Source organism: Xenopus laevis, chromosome 1L (genome assembly GCF_017654675.1).
Source record: "Xenopus laevis strain J_2021 chromosome 1L, Xenopus_laevis_v10.1, whole genome shotgun sequence".
NCBI lineage: Eukaryota > Metazoa > Chordata > Amphibia > Anura > Pipidae > Xenopus > Xenopus laevis.
In genome coordinates, this window is record NC_054371.1 from 151,845,472 (window position 1) to 151,867,001 (window position 21,530).

The 21,530-nt window shown below is 34.0% G+C and overlaps 1 protein-coding gene and 2 gene segments (V, D, J or C); all 3 read right to left on the bottom strand.

The window, feature by feature from the left end:
• Nucleotides 1–18,989, bottom strand: part of LOC108714883 — a 106,948-nt gene extending 87,959 nt beyond the window's left edge. Inside the window, 1 exon segment of the C gene segment in view lies at nucleotides 18,723–18,989. Coding sequence covers nucleotides 18,723–18,741 — 19 coding nt within the window.
• LOC101027262 (uncharacterized) overlaps nucleotides 1–21,530 on the bottom strand; it is an 834,796-nt gene that overhangs the window by 57,904 nt on the left and 755,362 nt on the right. The window contains 1 exon segment of the mRNA NM_001280604.1: nucleotides 19,238–19,283. Coding sequence (NP_001267533.1) covers nucleotides 19,238–19,283 — 46 coding nt within the window.
• LOC108714884 overlaps nucleotides 5,571–21,530 on the bottom strand; it is a 540,168-nt gene continuing 524,208 nt past the window's right edge. Inside the window, 5 exon segments of the C gene segment in view lie at nucleotides 5,571–6,122; nucleotides 6,498–6,833; nucleotides 7,539–7,865; nucleotides 9,561–9,866; nucleotides 19,012–19,055. Of these exon segments, the coding sequence occupies nucleotides 5,731–6,122; nucleotides 6,498–6,833; nucleotides 7,539–7,865; nucleotides 9,561–9,866; nucleotides 19,012–19,055 (1,405 nt within the window).

Here is a 21,530-nt window from a genome sequence, read left to right on the forward strand (position 1 = left end):
GTTTACGGTCTAATTTAGTGTGAAAAGCCAAGAGAGTCAGCACAGACAGATATGCTCAGCAAATACCCCATCACGTCTCTGTATTCACAACAATGTAACAATCATGCACAGCAAAGGCAAAAAAAAATCAGATCATATTTATGTTAATATAACATAACTTTATTTTACTAATTAAGAACATTCAAACATTTGAAAAACATTTAAAGAAAAATGAGACAATGAAACTGATTCAAGTTAACAACACAATAAAACGCTGAACTGAGAATTTTCACATGCCCAAGTATTTACAGAGTTGAAGAATTTATGGCTTCAGTCACCAGGAAGAAGTATCACTCGTTGATCACATAAACTGTTAAACTGTGGATTCGTGTATAAAGGTTTCTTGCAGCCATCATCTTATTTAACCTTAAATGGATAAAATAGCAGTATATAGTTACTCTATATGTCTCATTACAGGTACAAACAATTATAAATACATAAAAAAACAACAGGACTTGTCTAAGCAGGACTGTTTTGCATGTTTTCAACCTAATATAACATAATTTTATATCAGCTCATCTCTCCATTTCATAGCATCATATTTACCTCCCTATCTATAGAGAGTAACTTGTACACATTATTGGGTCATTTACAAAGTGGAAAACAGGGTACAAAGTGCAAAAATGGGTGCAATTTGCCTCCCATGTTAGACGAATTGCTCCAGACATGAGTCTGCCTCATAAGTACAGTGCCTCTGTTTAACAGCACTATATTCATGAATTAATGTAGGGGTTCGCCTCCTGCACCTACAAGTGTCCTAATTTGTGTTTCATTCAGACAGACCAATTCTGCTCTCTGCAACTTTTACTGGATAAATAAATGCAGAGTTGCGCACAGCCAGATCATGGATAGAAGTACTCTCTGCATAAGGTTTGTACCCTATAGTGCTCTTTCAATTCTATTCAGGGACACAATAAATTACCCCTATAATCTTCAATACTAACAGATTTTAAATTGCATTGGATTACAGTTTAAATATTAGGGGGCTAAGTAATAAAATGTGCAAAGTTTGCTACAGGCCTAGTCACTGGTGGTCTAATCACTTATACCAATCAAGCAGCAAATAGCTTGTTCACCTGTTTAAAAGCAAGCATCTTATTGGTTACTATGCATTACTGCACTTGAGCAAACTATGCTTAATCCCATGAGTGTATGAATTCAATCTGAACATCTATGCACTTTAAGCTTTTTTAACAGATTAATACATTTTGATTCTGTGAAATTAATGTACAGATGTAGGGCTAATTATTTGGTAGGCTAGACCTCCACATTTTTATTATTAAGCTTGCATAGAGAATTTTGTAGCTGATATATATAGTTATAGTATAATATGTATACTCTGAAATATCACGTAATTCAAATACACAGTATAACAAGGAAACAGTTGCTTACATATGATTTTTTTTAAATGTATTTATAATATTGAAGCTAATAGGTGTTTTTCCACTAATCTCCTAATGACCACAATGATTAAATAGATGCAATTTGTTCCTTCCACTATTGGCTGATAGACCTGGAGTTAGATTGATATATAGATTGAAATTGGAATTGATATATAGAGTGAAAACAGAATTCAACACAGAGTGGAACTCCCCTCTGCTCTCACTTGCACCAGTTAAATCACACACATGTGTAAGGGAATAGCCCTTCCTCCCTTACAGGATCACCATAATAACCTGGATGGACCTTACATGAAATTTTTAAATTAGTGCATGCTTTGTACCTAACTAATGTCAACATTTTCAGGGAGTTTTGGCCACAATAAAGCTGCAATTCTGGTAAAAATAATGAATTGTAGAGAAACATGTAGTGGATTGCTTACATTGTTGCTCCTAGCACCTTTATTTAACATGCTTATTTTTCATAGAACCTATTTAGAGGCTCAGCATGATCTGGGTTTTGTATTCTGTAGGATAACACTTATTAATGGGTGCGGATGTCTATCACAAGAAAGATTTTTTTAGCTATATGAAGTCAAGATCTGCTTCACTGATAATAGGTATTGTTTTCTCACCTTGAAGAGGGTGACTGTGGCACTATAGAATAGGCTCAGGAGGAAGAGCACAATGAAGGTTGAGGCAGTGGTCCACAGGCTGGCCATTTCTTCCCCTTCATCTACAAAAAGCACTTTGGCTGCAAAAATATTACGGAGAGAGAGACAAACTGTTAGAAAATTTTTTGTTGAGTGAAAAATACCACAACAAGAAAGAAGGAATGAACAGAATAGCACAGACATATGGACAAAAGGGAAAACAACCACAAACCCAGTCAGATATACATTAGACCTTATGGATGTATGAGGAATGCATTATCAGCTGGGGTGGTGGAAAATCTAATATAACAATGTTTGTCGAATTATTTGGATTGGATGTTCTTCCTTTTCACCAACTTATGCATTCATAAAGTGGAAGACTTTATATCAACAGAACATTTAGCAATCATTTTAAAGATAGAACTGATGTAACCATTGTTTCAGTAATATAATTTTATCCATATAGAGTTACAGCTAATAATCATTACACTGTATTTAGGGTGCAAATTAATTATTTCACCTGTTTACTGAATTTGAAGGCTAAGCACCTCATCGAAGAATAGATGTAAGAATAGATCCTATTAAGTACTGTGCTGCTTCAAAATATTTGCTATTTCCTTAATCACCTATACCTAATGGTGCACAGACACGTTATCTGTGTGTGCTTAATGCCTTCATCTTCAGCCCACCCCAAGCTTTCCTGATTATTTTGAATGTGCCTCACCTAGAGTTCTTCTGCTTATTGTTACCACCAGCCATTGCCAAAACTGTCCTTTGCAAACATGCAATACATGGTTGATGTGGCCAATTTTTAAGCTATATGGATGCCCCTACTGATGTGACAAACCTCAACCATGGAATTATTTATGCTTTATTTTGACTGCTCATTCCACAACATTACTATAATATTTGTGTTCTTTTTTTTATGCAACAAGGTAATAGTTGTGGCCCTGTGTCTTTTCAGAAACTGCAGAGGCACGCTCTTTATATTATGGATTTTAATCCTGAGGCCTCTGAATTTATTAGTGTGTCATCAATTTTGCTAAGAAGTACATAAATAATAAAAATATATGTTCTGACTGGGAATCTAGGGCAGAAGCCACATGCCAGCATTATGCTCTTATCTGTGACCTATATTTAATTGCATATAGACAATACAGTACCCACTGAGAATGAAACACAATGCACAACCTAAAGGTAAGGGTTTATAGTTTTATGCAAGAAGAAAATGTAAGGCTTAGTTTTGAGTGCTGCTTACTGCCGTTTATTTTTATGTTATATACTATATTTTCAAGTGACAACTCATATTAAGCATTGGATATCATTCCAGTCAAGCTAGAGATGCTTAGATTGGGTCTTTCGATTGGTATCACAAATGAAGGAACTTTCAAATGTGAACTGAATATGATGGCGTCTACTGTAGAGGTGTTGGGGAAAAGTTCCTTACCCCATATTATAAATGGACATTCAGTAAAGGTTTTTGTCCAAAAACATAAAAACAAGTGGACAAGTCTCACTTTTATTGTAAACGTATGCCACATGTGACATCTTTTGAGTCAGTGTATTAATCACACATAGATGAATTTAAGACAAGACTTGTGTATGAAATGCCATGTGTCTACTTTGTTTCTAATAAAATTATAGTAGTGTGACAGCACAGCTTACGTCTCCTCTATTCTGGGTTTTTCTGGGTTTGTCTGGTAAGTTATACCTTTTGTGGTGTAATACATTCACTTTGTATCTCAATGTGTTAGCTAATGATTTATCTTCCTACCATGCTTCTATCCTTCACAGTATCCAGTGTTGCCAGTTCATTTTAACCTTATAGTAGCGTTCATAGTTGGAGTTTCAATGACCTAATGGCCAGGCTGGCAGAAAATGGTTAAAATGCCATTAGCCTCTTGAAACTCTGGTATTTTTTTGTTATATGTAATATGAATAATATATAGGTGCATTCATGTCAGTTACACAGTTTTTTACTCAATTTTACTCAAACTAATTTTTCTGATTTATACTAATTACAGAATGTGCTTATCCTGGGGTCCTTAGCTGTTTTTAAACTACATAACCAGCCGCCCCAAGACACAAAAGGTTTCATGGTAGACTATACTGCATTGCCACTTCTGTCATTGTAGATAATTGGCTAGCTGTTTATATTATAATTATTATAAATAGAATATTATTATAAATAGTAGAAAATTGTTCCTTTCATATCTCGTCTATAGGATTTATTGTACATGTTAACTTCATGGCACCTTGATGATGGAGTTGGAATATCTTGAATCACAACTCTATAGTGGCTAATACTCAACTTTATAGATAACTTATTATATTTATATTATATTGATATTTATATCTATAATTGCATATTTTTTCAAATGGAAATCATTACATTTATTGTGACTTTATTTGGACATGACTCATTTCAGTTTGGACCCAGAATGTTGTACTAAAGAGAGAGCAAAAAGTGAAATAAACACTGGTTTCTGCTCATATTTCAATTAGTATTATAACTTATATGTTTTGCTGTTTTCAGATGATATACCTCTAAATTCCTAAACCTCTGCATGTTTATTTTCATTGAGATAAGTTCATTCAGCCTTGTGCCACATTGCCATGGTTGATGCTTTCTGGCTTGCCATCTTGCAATAACTTGAGTGGAAATGTTACTTTTTCCTAATCTATAACATAAGGACCTATTATTAAAGTAGTAAATGTAGATTTATATCCCAGTAGGATAGGGTAAGGTCGTTTTTTAATAGGTGGTATTAATTTGCACCCAATGGATCAATAAAACAGCCAATAAATGTTATATTACCCAAATGCCTCATTTAAATTGACTATTATAGATCCACAATTGTACTGATTGATGGTGGTCATGGTTGACAGATTCTAATCATTTTAATTTAACTACAGGCAACCCCAAAATCCTGAGATAAACGTGATTGTGTTATACTACAGCTGCTGTGATGGGTCAGGGTGTTTTGGTAGGCCAATACCATTAGTGTGGCAAGCTGGGCAACCACCATTTTGATGCATTCACATGTAACTAGTAGTGTACACAAAAACCCGTAGGAAAGAATTGCAAGTGGGTGTAATTTCACACTTTGAAAAATATGCCCATAACAGTTTGTTTTGTCTCATATGTTTTAAGTTGAACACACATTGCCTACAACATAGAAAGCACATGAAACACTTTCAAATTAACTGAATGGATGTTTATTTGGACATCTTGGTTAGTAAGCATCCCCTTTCATAGTCATATGTAATTTCTTTATAAATGAAACTAATCAAGTAATAATGTGACTTTTGTTAAGTTCTTAGGGTATGCAGTTCTGAGCTTTTGGATTCCTACTGAAGCTATTGGCTGTGGGGTTTTATAAAAGGTGTAGGTGTATCTGGAATTCAAATCCCTAATGCAGGCTACAGACCAGTGGTGAAGTATTTCAGTTTTCCAAATCACCACTTCTTTCCCAAATTGCATGCATACAAACAAACATTGTATAAATTGATTTTTATTTCTACTTTTAATTTTGCAGACAAAAAATGTACAAGAACAGACAGACAAACATAAAGTCAACACTTCTCCCTCCGCCTTGTCCATTACACCATATAGGGAAGAACATGAGATGGAGTTATAGGGTCTTTGGAGATGATCACTAACAGGTATCAGACAAGACGAGGGACACATTCACGTTAGTAGGTTTACCAGAAGACTTGTCAATGCTCCTTTGGGTCAGCTGAAGTGGCAATGACTCATGGCCAACCACACAGGAAAAACTATCACCAGCATCCCAGTCTTTAATGTCTATGGTGTGAAGACTGTACAGAAAGAACTTTCCACTCTTCTGTCCTTTGGGTAAAAGCTCGTCATTGATGCTGGTATTTATGTAATTTTGTTTTGGAACCGCCTCATTTTTGTGAAGCCATTTTACAAATATTTCAGAGGGGCTGAACCCTTTAACCAAGCATGTCAAGGTGGCAGTTTCTCTCTTAGACAATTCCTCAAGAGGTGGTGGGAAAACATATACAGATGGTGTATTGTATTCTCCTGTTTTAAAATAGAAAATTAGGAGTTACAAATCTCAAAGTTTTTGAAGGGATTACTCACACAAATGCTTCCTCTACAGATATCAGTAAAAACACCCTTAACATACAACTGAAATGGATGTCACAATTTATTTTACAGGTTCTACTCTACTGTAGAAAATTATAATTTCTACAGAATGTTGGTCTTTGGTGCTTAAAACAGACCCTAATAGAAATGAAGTAATTGTATATGAATAATAGCTAGCAGATCAGTGGATGAATAACAACCTCCGCACATGAATAATGTGTGTAATATTGATATCAAGTATAATGGCTATTTTATTATAGTTGTTCTGTCTGATTAGAAGTACTGTGCAGTACAGGTAGATGGCCTTACCTTTTTCTTTAAAGAGAAAGACCTCCTTCATTGAAGCCAGCTCTGTGTGTTCCACTTTGCAGACAAACTTGTCGTTATTCCATTCATCAGCGCAGACAGTGGTGGTTCCTTTTACAGAATAGGTGCGGTTATCACTATAGATTGCATCTCCCAGTTCTGTTTTCAATGGTATCTCTTGAGTACCAGATTTTTTATACCAGGATATTGATCTCAAATCCTCAGAGTTAGCCATATTACTGACCAGGCAGGTAAGTGTGGCAGATTTTTTCTCAAAAATGCTCTCTAATGATGGTGGAATAGTGATTACTTGGATACTAGTGGGTGTTATTGGGGTGTCTGAGAACAGGAAAAAAAAATAGTGAGATACCATACTGCAAATTATAGATTATTTATGGTAAATTCCCTCCAATAAAAAAACATTTATGAAGCCACCCTTACATTGTGCAAACATGCCAGTCTACTTGGCTTTGTTCAACCAAAATAACCGATTGTCACTTCATGTTTAGCCCCTCCCCCATTAGACAGTTTTAATAGAAAATGAGATGCTGTTTCACATTCACTGACCTGAAATTCACAGGGACCACAACCCTTTAAATAGTAGTGCATAATACTATGGCATCAAAAAATACCCTGAACATCTCTCTCATATATATATATATATATCTATATATATCTATATATATATCTATATATATCTATATCTATATCTATATATATCTATATCTATATCTATATCTATATCTATATATATATATATATATATATATATATATATATATATATATATATACCTGGCTATTAGTACTAAGGAGAGGTGAGTGCCAGTTCCTAGCAATGTTTACAGGCAAAAAATACCTTTCAGAATTGGTATATTTTAGCCTTTATTGGTCATAATCAGATAAAGACTATATGTAACTATATATGTACCAACATGCATTGAAGCAAATATGACCCACAGTATTAACACTTATACATAAATGCATTTCTTAAAGTAAAACTGATCCTTATCTGTGGAACAATAAGCATCACATCACAACTTACCGCACATTAGTGATTTGCTCATATTCTTCTCTTGTAAGGAACCCGATTCTGCATGTTCAACTACACATGAGTACAAAGTATCCAAATCCCATTCCTTTCTAGTTATGGAGAGATAGGATGTTGTCTCATATACTTCCTTTTTGTCTTCAACAGGTTCTTCAACTCTGACACCTTCTGTTGTCTGGATCCCATTCTTTAGCCATTTAATTACTATATGTTTGGGAGTAAAATTTGTTGCAAGACATACAATAAAGAGGCTTTCATTCAAGGCAAGTGCATCCTTGGATGGAGGGTGAATAGACACAACTGGTTTTTCAAATTTAGGTTCTGATAAAAGGGATAGAAAAGAATAGGATTAGTCGATCCTATAAGATAAACAGAGACGCATTTCCCGTATACTTCCAAGCTAATGATGTGTTACTCCTTTAATTAAATAAATTAAAGTGAGTGTTGATACAAATAAACAAAAAAAGGGTAAAATAATTTATGTAAACTCTACAAGCTGGTCACTCCATAAACTCTTTTGGGCAGGGTCCTATTAATTTCTTGTATCATTCATCAGTTGTATTTTTGTATGCAATATGTACATTCAGGGGCATAGTTATGCTCTGTAAAATGAAATTTAGCAAAAAAACTGTGTAAAAATGGCGAATTAATCAAGGTGTGTTTTATTTTATGCCATGTGAATGCCAGATTTTTTACTATTTCACATCGATTCAGACCTTTCTAAGCAAGTTCTGCCGGTAGTTGGTCAAAGAAAAAGCACGTTAAAAATGATACCATTCTTACACGGCGATGCCTGGAGACGTGTGGTGTATTATTCCACCATTTTTAACACCACATAATAAATCTGTCCCTCAGTGTATACTGAATACTGATAATAATAAGAGGGCAGTGTTTTTTGTAACATTTGTATATAAACCAGTAGATTTTTCTAAAAATATTGGAAGCAAATATCATTTCTAGTGTTCACATTCTGTTGTGTACTACAGGTAACTTCTATTAGTTTCACCTATTGTAGTTAGCACACTCATTTATGCAAAGATGATAATTTACACAGTCAGGCTTATGTCACACAGGGAAAGTAGCTGCTACTTGAAACTGGCTCCAAAAAGGTTCCTTTGTTTTCTTTAAAGCAAGTAGATTATTATGCCCATTGGAAAGAATTAAAGGGGTAGTTCACCTTTAAATTACCTTTAGTCATTTCCCATAGAGTCCTATTTGAACAAGCATTTCTTCTCTTGCTATGGGTTTGCTTTTTTCTCTGTAATAACTAGACTCTACCCTGTAATTTGCAATAGCTGAGATACCATTCTGATGAAATAACTCGTTTTTTTCTTATATTCACATATTTTAGTATCTAAAGGCATGGTTCTCCAAATGATGGAAAAACAGAAAACCCCAAGATCCCAAGAACAGATCCATACCTGTATTTGCAGACACTTGTAAGTTTCTGCTAATAATCTTAATTGTGACACAAGCCTTATATGGAGATTAAACATTTTAACTTCTAGAAAATTCTAATAACGAATATTAATAATTTAGCATTCATTTTAATCACCTGAAGTTTTCATTTTAGTTGTTTACTAATACCTAGAGAATATGATCCTTTGGTAGGGGTTTGTGCGTTCAGCCTATTGTATTGAATAACATACCAAAGTATAGTTCTCATTAGGATTGCAATATCACCCCTTTAAAAGAGGACAATTATTGAATTCACATATTTCATGCATGGCTGCTTGATATGTATGCAGTTATGCATTCCACTTGCAGCATCTCTATTAAAAAAAATATATATATTATAGGTATATAAGAAATTATGTTTTTATTACTTTTATAAGAAATTATATTTATTATTTGTGCTCAATATAAAGTGGTTCCAACAGAATCACTGAGTAATAATCTTACTTGTAGTGAATCAGTGGTGTTGATTCTTGGAGCTGTAAATATGTTTCATGGCAATAAATATATAGAGCAAGATAATATATTTCTATGTGAATTTAAAGTTCAAAATAAGGTTACCTATATCTTTCTTGAGCTCCACACTCTTAATGGTATCCAGGTGTTTGGCATTGCAGTAAAATGGTTCCATTTTGTCCCAGACTGCAGAGGCAACGTTGACTTGGGAGCTGGCTGAGTAGGAGCCGGAAGATTGCATCACAGGTTTATAGCTCTTGAGGCCAGTGGAGTAACTGGCATTGTTCTTATCTCCCCAGGTGAAGCTAATAGTTTCAGGGAGAAAATCTTTGGCCAAACAACCAATGGTGACTGGGTCCATAGACTCCCCACAAGAAATGAGTGGAAAAAGGGATGGGGGGTTTGAAGTAGCTGAGAATACAAGCAAAAGAGAAGGGGGAAGGAATGAGTATTTGTTGTTAGGGTTAGAGATGGTAAATGATTACAAGGTGGTTAAATGAAATGTAGGAATTTCACTAGAACCAGGTTTGTGGAAGAGTTAAGGTTAGTTTTGATGTTAGTGCAAAGAACATATCTTCACAGGCTCTCTGTGGGTTTTTGACCTTTCATTACATATAAAATACCATAAACACTGCACCAGCTAAACTGTAGAAATAATGAAAATTAGTACACCATATACATTTAATTGTAAGTTACATTTTCAGACATAACACTTAACGACCAATGGATAATTAGAGCTTTTATACTGAAGCTAGGGACTTGGGAATTCACCATATAATAAAAAGTACAGGTAAAAGGAAAGCATTTGTAGGCAAAGTGATTCATTGTTATTAGCAAAGAGTGTTCTTTTGAGGCATGTATAAAGCATTCTTTATTAATAAACAGATACCCCAGAATTACTCCAGTTTAGTGTTTAGCAATTATATTATATATGATTCAATCATTTTCCACAGAGAAGGTTGAGCTACTGCAAAAATAAATATAAACCAGGTGTTCATGACACAGATAGAAGTGCGCAGAAAACATACTCAGCTTAAAAGCATCAACACTCACAGAATAAAATTCTGCATACAGATGACATATGTCATTAGCAGCAGGTCAAAATGGAGAGCCTTGCTAATCAGTGTCCATGCTAGAGGAAATTATAGCATATACTGTACTATAATTTGCTCTACCTAAGCTTAGCATTATATTTCATGTAAGACAGAACCCAGCCTTGATAAAACTAAGGTATAAAATAACTTGTTTCACTGTGCAACCCCCTATTTATTGTAAAGAAAGAATTACACAGAATATATTCCAGTTCAGTTCAGAACTACTTCAGTTCAGCAAACTAGAATTGACATATGCACTATACTGAACCCACTAAGAACTAGACTGTTATAGAGAATTAATTCCCCATAAGCCTCTTACTTTAGACTAAATGGAGTCTCATAAATAATGAATTCCTGATACATCCCTCATACCGGACTAAACTTGTCTCTACAGAGAGTTACCCCCTATTGCTCTCACTCCACTCTAAACTGAGTTGTGTATTTGTGTAGGGCTTTATCAATAACGTTATACATACCTAATTACTTACTCAGTACATGCCAACTTGAGCTTTAGGAAAACTCTACTCTACTGATGCTATACATTATGTAGATTTAACCCTACATAGTTCAAAATCAAAATGAGCATTAAACTTAATTCAGTATATAGCAACCAGTTTAACAAGCTGGGTTTAATAAAGTAATATATTTCAGTATATATTGCTCAGCCCCCCACCAAGCCAGGCACCAACAGATATCAGTTCAGTAAGCATCCAGTTCAGGCTGATCATTATACAGAATGAATTCTTTATAAAACATACAGCTCAGACTAAGATGAACATTATACAGGATTAATATACATCTGCATGATTTATAGCATGCTAATCATTTTTACTGAGTATGCAATATCCAGCCCAAACCAAGCAGAGCATTATAGAGAATTAATATGATTAGCAGTATAGTATGTAAGCTGCAAATTCTGTCTAGATCAAGATAAGCATTATAGAAAAGCTAGCAGCTAGCTAGCAGTTCTGAACAAGCAGACCATTACAGAGTAATAACTCAGTACACTACATTTAGTACTATCCAAGCTAAACTTTATACAGGAGTAATTTAGTAAATTACATTGAGTCCAGACTGAATTAAGCTCTGCAGTGAAATAATTCCATATACTGTATTCAGTCCTGACCATTCATTAGATAATTGGTTATATATTTTTTCAGTTAATTTATTCAGTATGTAGCATCCAGTTCATGCCACACTGAAATCTACAGACATGTAAGTATAACACCAATTTCCTAAAAAGCTGAGCAGGGAATTCCATATACAGCTCTGGTCCTAACCAAGCTGAGCATTCAGTAGAATAAAATCCCAACAAATGTAGGCATTATTGCCAGTCAGTACAGTATATAGCTTCAAATCCTGAACAATCTATGCTTTATACTGAATAAATTCAGTATACAGCCTCGGAGTCAGGTATTACAGAAAATTAAATCAGCATATAGCTTTCAGCCTAGACCAAATGGTGTTTTATATGGGATTCATTCAATTCACTATAGATAATTAATTCACTCTATGAAATCAAAGCTGAGAATTATTCTGAATTAATGAAGAATACAGCTTTAGGGCTGACCATGCAGAGCATTGCTGAGTGGTATTACTGCTGAGCTGAACATTTTGAATATAAATGTAGCATCTAGCATTCTGTCCTGACCATTCTGAACACTGTACTGAATTAATTCTGTATATAGCACCCAGTCCTGGCCAATCTGAGTATATGGCATCCTCCCCTGCTCAAGCGGAGCATTATTGAATTAATTCAGTATACAGTGTACATATATTAGTGAATGGTTTTGGCCTATAGAACCCAGTTCTGACCAAGATGAGCACTTCACAGAATGAATTTAGTATATAGCTTTAATTCAAGCTGAGAATTCTACAGAATAAATGAATTACATAGCATTTAGTCCGAATGAGAGTGAATATTCTAAATAATTGGTACATTATATAGTTTCCAGCTCAAGCTGAGCATTGTAGAGATGAGTATTTAGATCTAATTCAAATTAAGCTAAGCATTAAGATATGTAGATTGTGACCAACCTGCATATTATACAGAATTAATTCAGTTGATATAGCTTCCAGACCAAGCTGAGCTGTATACAGAATGAATTCAGTATATGTGCTTAACACTAAATATTATACAGAATTAGTTTAGCATAGAGCTTTGATTCCAACATATTGGAACATTATAGAGAATAATTTACAGCTTTCAGTCCTGACCAAGCTGTACATTATACTGAATTAGTTCAGTATATAGCTTCCAATTGAGACCAGGCAGAGCTTTATACAGAACTAATGCAGTATGTTCCTGCCAAATCAAGCTGAGCATTATACAGAATAATTTAATAGTGTTCAGTCCTGAGCAAGCTGTTAACTATGCAGAATTAATTCATTACATAACTTCCAATCCAGACTAAGCTGAGCTTAATACAGAAACAATTTGGTATAATGCTTCTGAACCAAGCTTAGCATTATACAGCATGATGTATTACATATATTTCAGTCCTGAGCAAGCTGTGGATTATACTTAATTAGTTCAGTACATAGCTCCTAATCCAGACCAAGCAGCGCTACATACAGAATTAATTTCATAGCTTCAGGTTTTGAGCAAGCTTTGTGCTATACAGAATTAATTCAGTACATACCTTTCAATCACGAGCAAGCTGAGCTTTATATGGAATTAATTCAGTATGTAGCTTTAAATCTAGAGCAAGCTAAGATTAATTAAGTATATTGCTTCCACACCAAGCTGAGCATTATACAGAATGATTAATTTCAAAGCTTCCAGTCCTCAGCAGGCTGTGAGCTATACAAGCTGAGCTTTATATGTATTAATTAAGTATATTGCTACCAAAAAAGCTGATAATTATGCAGAATGATTCATTATATAGCTTCAGTCGCGACCAAGCTGTGCATTATACGGAATTAGCTCAGTACATAGCTTCCAATTTAGAGCGAGCTGAGCTTTATACAGAATTAATTCAGAATATTCCTTCCAAACCAAGCTAAGCATTACACTGATTAATTCATTTCATGCTATAGCTTGTCCTAAGCAAGCTGTACATTGTACAGAACTAGTTCCGTACACAGCTTTACATCCAGACCAAGCTGAGCTTTATAAAGATTTAATGTAGTATATTGCTTCTAAACCAAGCTGAGCATTATACAGAATAATTAATTTCATAGCTTGCAGTCCTGCAAAAGCTGTGCACTGTATAGAATAAATTCAATGCATAGCTTCCAGACCAAGCTGAGCTTTATACAGAATTAATTCAGAATATTGCTTCCAAACCAAGCTAAGCATTACACTGATTAATTCATTTCATGCTATAGCTTGTCCTAAGCAAGCTGTACAATGTACAGAACTAGTTCCGTACACAGCTTTACATCCAGACCAAGCTGAGCTTTATAAAGATTTAATGTAGTTTATTGCTTCTAAGCCAAGCTGAGCATTATACAAAATAATTAATTTCATAGCTTGCAGTCCTGCAAAAGCTGTGCACTGTATAGAATAAATTCAATGCATAGCTTCCAGACCAAGCTGAGCTTTTTAGAGAATTAATGCAGTATATTGCTTCTAAACCAGACCAGGCTGAGCTTTATATGGATTAATTCAGTATATTGCTACCAAAAAAGCTGATAATTATACAGAATGATTCAATATATAGCTTCCAGTCCTGACCAAGCTGTGCGTTATACACAATAAGCTCAGTACATAGCTTCCAATCTATAGTGAGCTGAGCTTTATACAGAATTAATTCAGAATATTGCTTCCAAACCAAGCTAAGCATTATTCCGAATAATTCATTTCATACTGTAGCTTGCAGTCCTGAGCAAGCTGTGTCCTATACAGCATAAATTCAGTGCATAGCTTCCAGACCAAGCTGAGCTTTATATAGAATGAATTCAGTATATTACAACCAAAAAAGATGATAATGATACAGAATCATTCACTATATAGCTTCCAGTCCCAACCAAGCTGTGCATTATACAGAATTAGCTCAGTGCATAGCTTCCAATCTAGATCATGCTGAGCTTTATACAGAATTAATTCAGTATATTGCTTCTAAACTAAGCTGAGCATTATACAGAATAATACATTTCATAGCTTGCAGTACTGAGCAAGCTGTGCACTATACAGAAAAAAATCAGTACATAGCTTTCAGTCCAGAACAAGCTGAGCTTTATACAGATTTAATTCAGTATATTGTTTCTAAACCGAGCTGAGCATTATACAGGTTAATAAATTTTATAGCTTGCAGTCCTGAGCAAGCTATGCACTGTACAGCATACATACAATGCATAGCTTCCAGTCCAGACCAAGCTGAGCTTTTTTCAGTATATTGCAACCAAAAAAAGGTGATTATACCTAATAATTCACTATATAGCTTCCAGTCCTGACCGAGCTATGCGTAATACAGCATTAGCTGTATATAGCTTCCAATCTAGATCGGGCTGAGCAATTTGGAATATCCCTTCCAAACCAATCAGGACCAAGCTGAGTTTTATACAGAATTAATTTAGTGTATTGCTTCCAAAAAGCTGATAATTATACAGAATGATATATTATACAGCTTCCAGCCCTGACCAAGCTAAACTTTATACAGAATTAATCCAGTATATTGCTTCTTATCCAAGCGGATAACTATACATAGTAACTGAGTACAGTCCTGGGCAAGCTGTGCATTATACAGAATTAATTCAGGATATAACTTCAAATCCAAACCAAGCTGAGCTTTATACAGAATTATTTCAGTATATCGCTTCCAAAACAAGCGGAGCATTATACAGAATGATTCATTACATAGCTTCCAGTTTATGCCAAGCTGTATATTATACAGAATTTGTTTAGTACACAGCTTCAGACCCAGCTGAGCTTTATGTGGAATTAATTCAGTATAGTACTGACCAAGCCGAGCACTAGCTAATCGATTGCCTTTATAATGTAGTTTCTGGTGCTGGACAAGATGCTTACCATACAGAATTAATTTGGTAAGTAGCAAAAAATAGACTAAACCAAGCTAAACAATAAGCAGATTTTGTGCATAGTATTCAATTTATACTAAGTTAATCATTACACAGAATTTTTAGAATACAAACCAGTCCAAACTATGTGAAACTAGTGCAGACAAAGACTAGCATTACATGTACAGTATATAGTGTAATTAATCCAGTTCAGATTAAGCAGAGCAATGTACAAATGTAAATTAATGTAGCAATCAATCAAGACTGACCTTAAAAAATCAAACGCTATTGTTAAAGCAATCTCAATCTCATTTTGGCAAAAATAATTATATCATGAAAAAGATGAATATGAATGAGTATTCTGAATGAATACAGTACTAATCCTGAAACTCAACTCAACTACATTCAGATATATTATATATCTACATCTATATATATTTTTATATATATATATATATATCTATATATATATATATATATATATATATATATATATATATATATATATATATATATATATATATATATATATATATATATATATATATATATATATATATATATATATATATATATATATATATATATATATATAATAAATATATAGAATTATAAATAAACTATATAAAATGTATAATATATATACTGTATATATATATAAGTAGGAGATATAGACAAAAAATATTTTTAATACAACTATTGTAGTTGTATATAAAACATTTATATTGGCATTAACTGACATTGCTTTTGAAATTTTCCATTGTAAACTTCATACAGAAACAGTATAGTCAGAGAGAAAAAAATTAAAACGATATCTTACCCGTTCCAGGTTCCTGCTTGTATTGTCTTCCAATAATGTTAAAAGGAATCTTCTACTAGCAGTTCTTTATATTTAACTCTATACAGTATACCATATTGAATACTAAAGCATAGAATTTTACATTTTGTATCCTTTTAATTATAGCCTATATATATATATATATAATTGTATATAATTGTATATATATATATATAATTGTATGTGTATTTAAATAGATAGAAATAAAATTATATAAATGATTGAAAATACATCGTAATTTGAACATAATTTGTCTAATTGAACTATGCATAGATACTTGTAGGTGCAATTCATTCTAAAATCATTATATTATCCCAAATTACTAAACTGTTATTAAATAATGTAAGAAATGTTATTAAGTTTTAAAACAAAAAATAATCATGTTAATTTACCGAGACTACATCTAAAGTTAAAAATAGACACTTGTTTTTCCCGACACCTGCTATGTAAGAAAGTCGGCAGAGCGTTACTTTCGGATCTAATTCTAGGGGCAGACACATCCCTAACATCTGTTTCTGCCTAGTGCCACCTGTGCAAGTGCAGTTTCACTTCCCTCATGTAACAAAAACCACAGTATTCTCATTTTTTTCTATAATATATAAAGTAATTAAATAATAATTCCAAATAATATGTATTTTGTAGATACTTATGAATATACCTAATTAATGCAATTCATGTTAAATATCCACATGCATTAAGAAGTAAAATTAAATATCAGATAATAGAACTAAATTGTTTTTGTAATCAATAATAAATAAACTTTTATACATTCCTGCTGACTTTATCAGAAGACAGAATAAATACTTTAACTGCAGCCACTGATATTTTGGAAAACGAATACGTTAAATGATAACATATTACAAATAACTCTTTTCAAGAACATACAAATAGTGTAAAAAAAAACTATATTCCTATTAATCATGTAATACTTACATCCTTCTCAGTAGACCACTATTCTCCCAAACCATTACATATAGAAACAATTAGTCTAATATGTAGAAATGTTTAAATCAGTTTAATAATTTCGTAACTAAAACTGCTGCTTTTTAGTCCCCGGTATCTAACCCAAAACCTTTTTTTAACATTACTCTAAATAAAATAGATCAACCAATTTTACAGCCTCATTTCTAAACAATAGAAAACAATTGGACACATATTTAGGACGAGAATAAGACAAAATGATAACAGAAAGGGTTTACCTGATGTTACAGTGACCATGGTACCTTGTCCCCAGTAATCGAACCAGTTGTCACATTGAAATATCTCTACATAAAGTCAGTCAAAATCTTTCTCTACAGCCTACCTGCAAATGAAACTCCACTCCCCTAACTCTAAAGTAGTTATAATTATTATGTATATAGTTTTATAGATATATTATCTATATTAGTCCCCTGTTATAAATATATTTTATATATTTGTAAGGTTACAAATCTTACCTGCCGTCACAATGACTTGATTACCTTGTCCCCGGTAATCCCAGGAATAATACACATTATGAAATCAAACACACGGTCATTCAAAATCACAATGATAAATAAACCATAATGTAACACAATTTAAATCTATTAAATGTCATTTCTACTAAAATGATCAATGTTACATTAAATTAATTTTAATTTCCACTTTAAACTCAGCAATAAATTGAGAGTGAATATTTAGTTACTTTAATTCCGTAACAAAGAAAGCTGTTATAAAAAGTTCCGTCAATATCAATTTCCCTTAATCTGAGTAGCAGTCAATAATTAGACGACACAAAATGATAATAAAATAAAACTTTCAGACTGAGAAATGGAAAATTAAGAGAAAATGTTACCTGATGTGACAGTGACCATTGTTCCAGCGCCCCAGTAATCGAAAGCATAGTACACATTATGGAATTATCTTCAGAGGCCATACAATAAATATGAAATCACTAACCTACATGTAATTCTTATGTTTTGAAAAATATTATCAGGTACGCATAAATCGTCTATATCACTATTATTTTAATATATGTGGCTCTTTTTCTGCCTCTTCAATTATATTGATGACTGGGGGCTAAACATCTCAGTTTATATTAGAAAATCTAAGAATACTGACTGCAAGAGAACAATGATTTATATCAAGAGCTAATATTAGAATAAAACAGATACCTGATGTTACAGTAACCAGAGTTCCTTGTCCCCAGTGATAGACACACAATTCCACATACTTACACAAGTAGAATATCAATACATATAGACTGCCTCACTAATTGTACCATATTTACTGTGAGGTCTGATCTTTGTAAATATCTACAATCAGTACTGGCGTGAAAATGAAAAAAGTTACATGTAATACTTTTATATTTCATTTAAATAGGCCAATAAAGACAGGATAATTTTAAACATTTACCTGAGGTGACGGTGACCATGGTACCTTGTCCCCAGTGCTCGAAATACCAGTTACACTGCGGTACTTTTTTGGCTGGTAGTAGTACAAATAAGAACCCCTAGATTGCCCTAAGACCCATTATATTATTGTTGCAATACCATTTGCCTGGAGGAAACAATCTGGCACTCATTTCCACATATTGGTTCAGTGGCACCAAGTCAGTATTGATCAGAAAAAGTTACAATTCCGTAGAAAGAAAACTTTGTGAGGTTAGGAAGAGTTAGATGAGAAAAAGGAATGATTTTGTTACCTGAAGTGACGGTGACCATGGTTCCTTGTCCCCAGTAGTCAAAGTAGTCACAGTGCCTCAAATCTGTACTAAAGGCTGTCAAATACTATGATCCTATCCGATATGTGTCACCCTAGTGCTCAGGCACTCTGAAATCCCTTAAAGACTACTAAACAGGTATAATTCTGTGCAAATCGAATTCAATAATGCAGTGAAAACATTCATAGATAAAAACCAGAAAAGTTACCTGAAGTGACGGTGACCATAGTTCCTTGTCCCCAGTAAGCAAAGTCATCACAGTGATTAGAGTTTTAATTTAGACCAACAAAAACCCTTCCTCAAATGCCATTTCATTTAAGTGCATGGCATCTTAAGATAATGTATAACTAAGAGTTATAAAGTTGGGAAGCAAAACTGAAATAAGTTAGGTAAGAAAATAAAATGTTATAGTACTATACCTGAAGTAACTGTGACTGTGGTCCCTGGTCCCCAGATGTCAAAGTAAGCATAGTAGCACAGAGTGCTATGAGAGATTTCCTATCAAGCAATATCCCTGTTATGGTCACACCACAGCTTCCTACAGCACTGAATTAACCTCCCACCTCACCCTGTCTGCATAAAAGAACATTAATATGAAGAGCTGATTAAATACTGTATATTGAGGCATTCTGTACCATTCACAATTTAGAAAATCTCTTTCTACATATACATAGGTTATTCCTAATCTAAGAACAATATATAGGTACAGTACATATAGTAGAATACCACTTTACATTTTTTAGGGGACTAGGAAAAAAGGGTAAAACCCAGGCAACTTCTTCAAGTAGTCAAATGATATAGGCAGAGAAGCCAAGGGGCAGATGTATTAAGGGTCGAATATTGAGGGTTAATTAACCCTCGATATTTGACTGGGGAATGAAAATACTTCGAATATCGAAGTCGAAGGATTTTGCGCAAATACTTCGATCAAACGATCGAAGGATTTAAATCCAACGATCGAAGGATTATCCTTCAACCAAAAAAAGTTAGCCAAGCCTATGGGGACCTTCCCCATAGGCTAACATTGACTTTCGTAGCTTTAACGTGGTGAACTAGGGGGTCGAAGTTTTTTCTTAAAGAGACAGTACTTCGACTATCTAATGGTCGAATAGTCGAACGATTTTTAGTTAGATTCGTTTGATTCGAATGTTGAAGTCGTAGTCGAAGGTCGAAGTAGCCCATTCGATGGTCGAAGTAGCCAAAAAAAACATTTAAAATTCAGTATTTTTTCTTCTATTCCTTCACTCGAACTTAATGAATGGGCCCCCAAGTGTGCAGTAGTTATCCATCTGTAGAATATCTTACTAATATATGAAATAATCACAAATATATATTTATCCCAATATCATCTGCCCTGCATAATAAAAATTAGCGATCCCTGATTTAAAAGTAATTTTTTGAACTCATCTTTAACCAGGCTTAATATTATTCTGAGCTAGTTTATTGTGTGAACAAAATATTGCAAATATATCTTGATTATTTACATTTATAGATTTTATAGGGCTGTCTTAAAGGAACAGTAACGTCAAAAAATAAAAGTGTTTTAAAGTAATGAAAATATAATGTAGTGTTGCCCTGCACTGGTAAAACTGCTGTGTTTGCTTAAGAAATACTACTATTGTTTATATAAAGAAGCAAACAATAGCAAACAAATGGATGTTATCTTTCATCCATTAGTTAACCTGTGCCATATAGGCATTTTTCAATTTCCGCCATTGCTCCACAGCAGCTTGTTTATATAACAATAGTAGTGTTTCTGAAGCAAACAAATCAGTTTTACCAGTGCAGGGCAACACTACATGATATTTTCATTACTTTAAAACACTTACATTTTTTGGTGTTACTGTTCCTTTAAAGCTCATTTCTGCAGACAGTGACAGCCTGTGTTTGTTTGGCCAGGAAATATATGGAAATGTGAGTTTGTTTGGTGCATGATTAGGGCTGCAGTAGTTGTCTTGGCAGCGAACTCTAAACTAGTTCATGACAAGGGGACACCTCAATTGACCCTTCAAATTCAGCCATCCCATTTAAACCCCATTGTTACATACCATAATGAAACACCAGGAGCCAGAAATGGTGAAAATGGCCACAGCATTTATTCACATGTTATAAAATAAATAGGACCTTGCCAGCCTCACCCCAAGGCAATATTCAAAGCCAGAATTCCATAAGGGATCGCACTATGCTCTGCCGCTCCTCACTTGAGATCAGCACTATGTCATTATGTCCACTACTGGGTATTAGGCTGCCTCCACCTACAGAGAGGTAGCCCCCAAACTCTGCTACGAGCAGGAGCTGCATCTCCCACCATGAGAAAAGTTCAGCAGCCCTGCTGTCGGTCTGGAATCAGCAGTGTGTCAATGATAGGAAACCCAAGCATTCTGCCCCCTAGCACAAGCAGTAGTAGTGTTTGTATCAATCAACCCACTGTGCAGTCACAGGAGAGAACCTCCTTTCTCCCTCTTCTAAATTTACCTGTGCAGTACTCTGGCAAGGTCTTA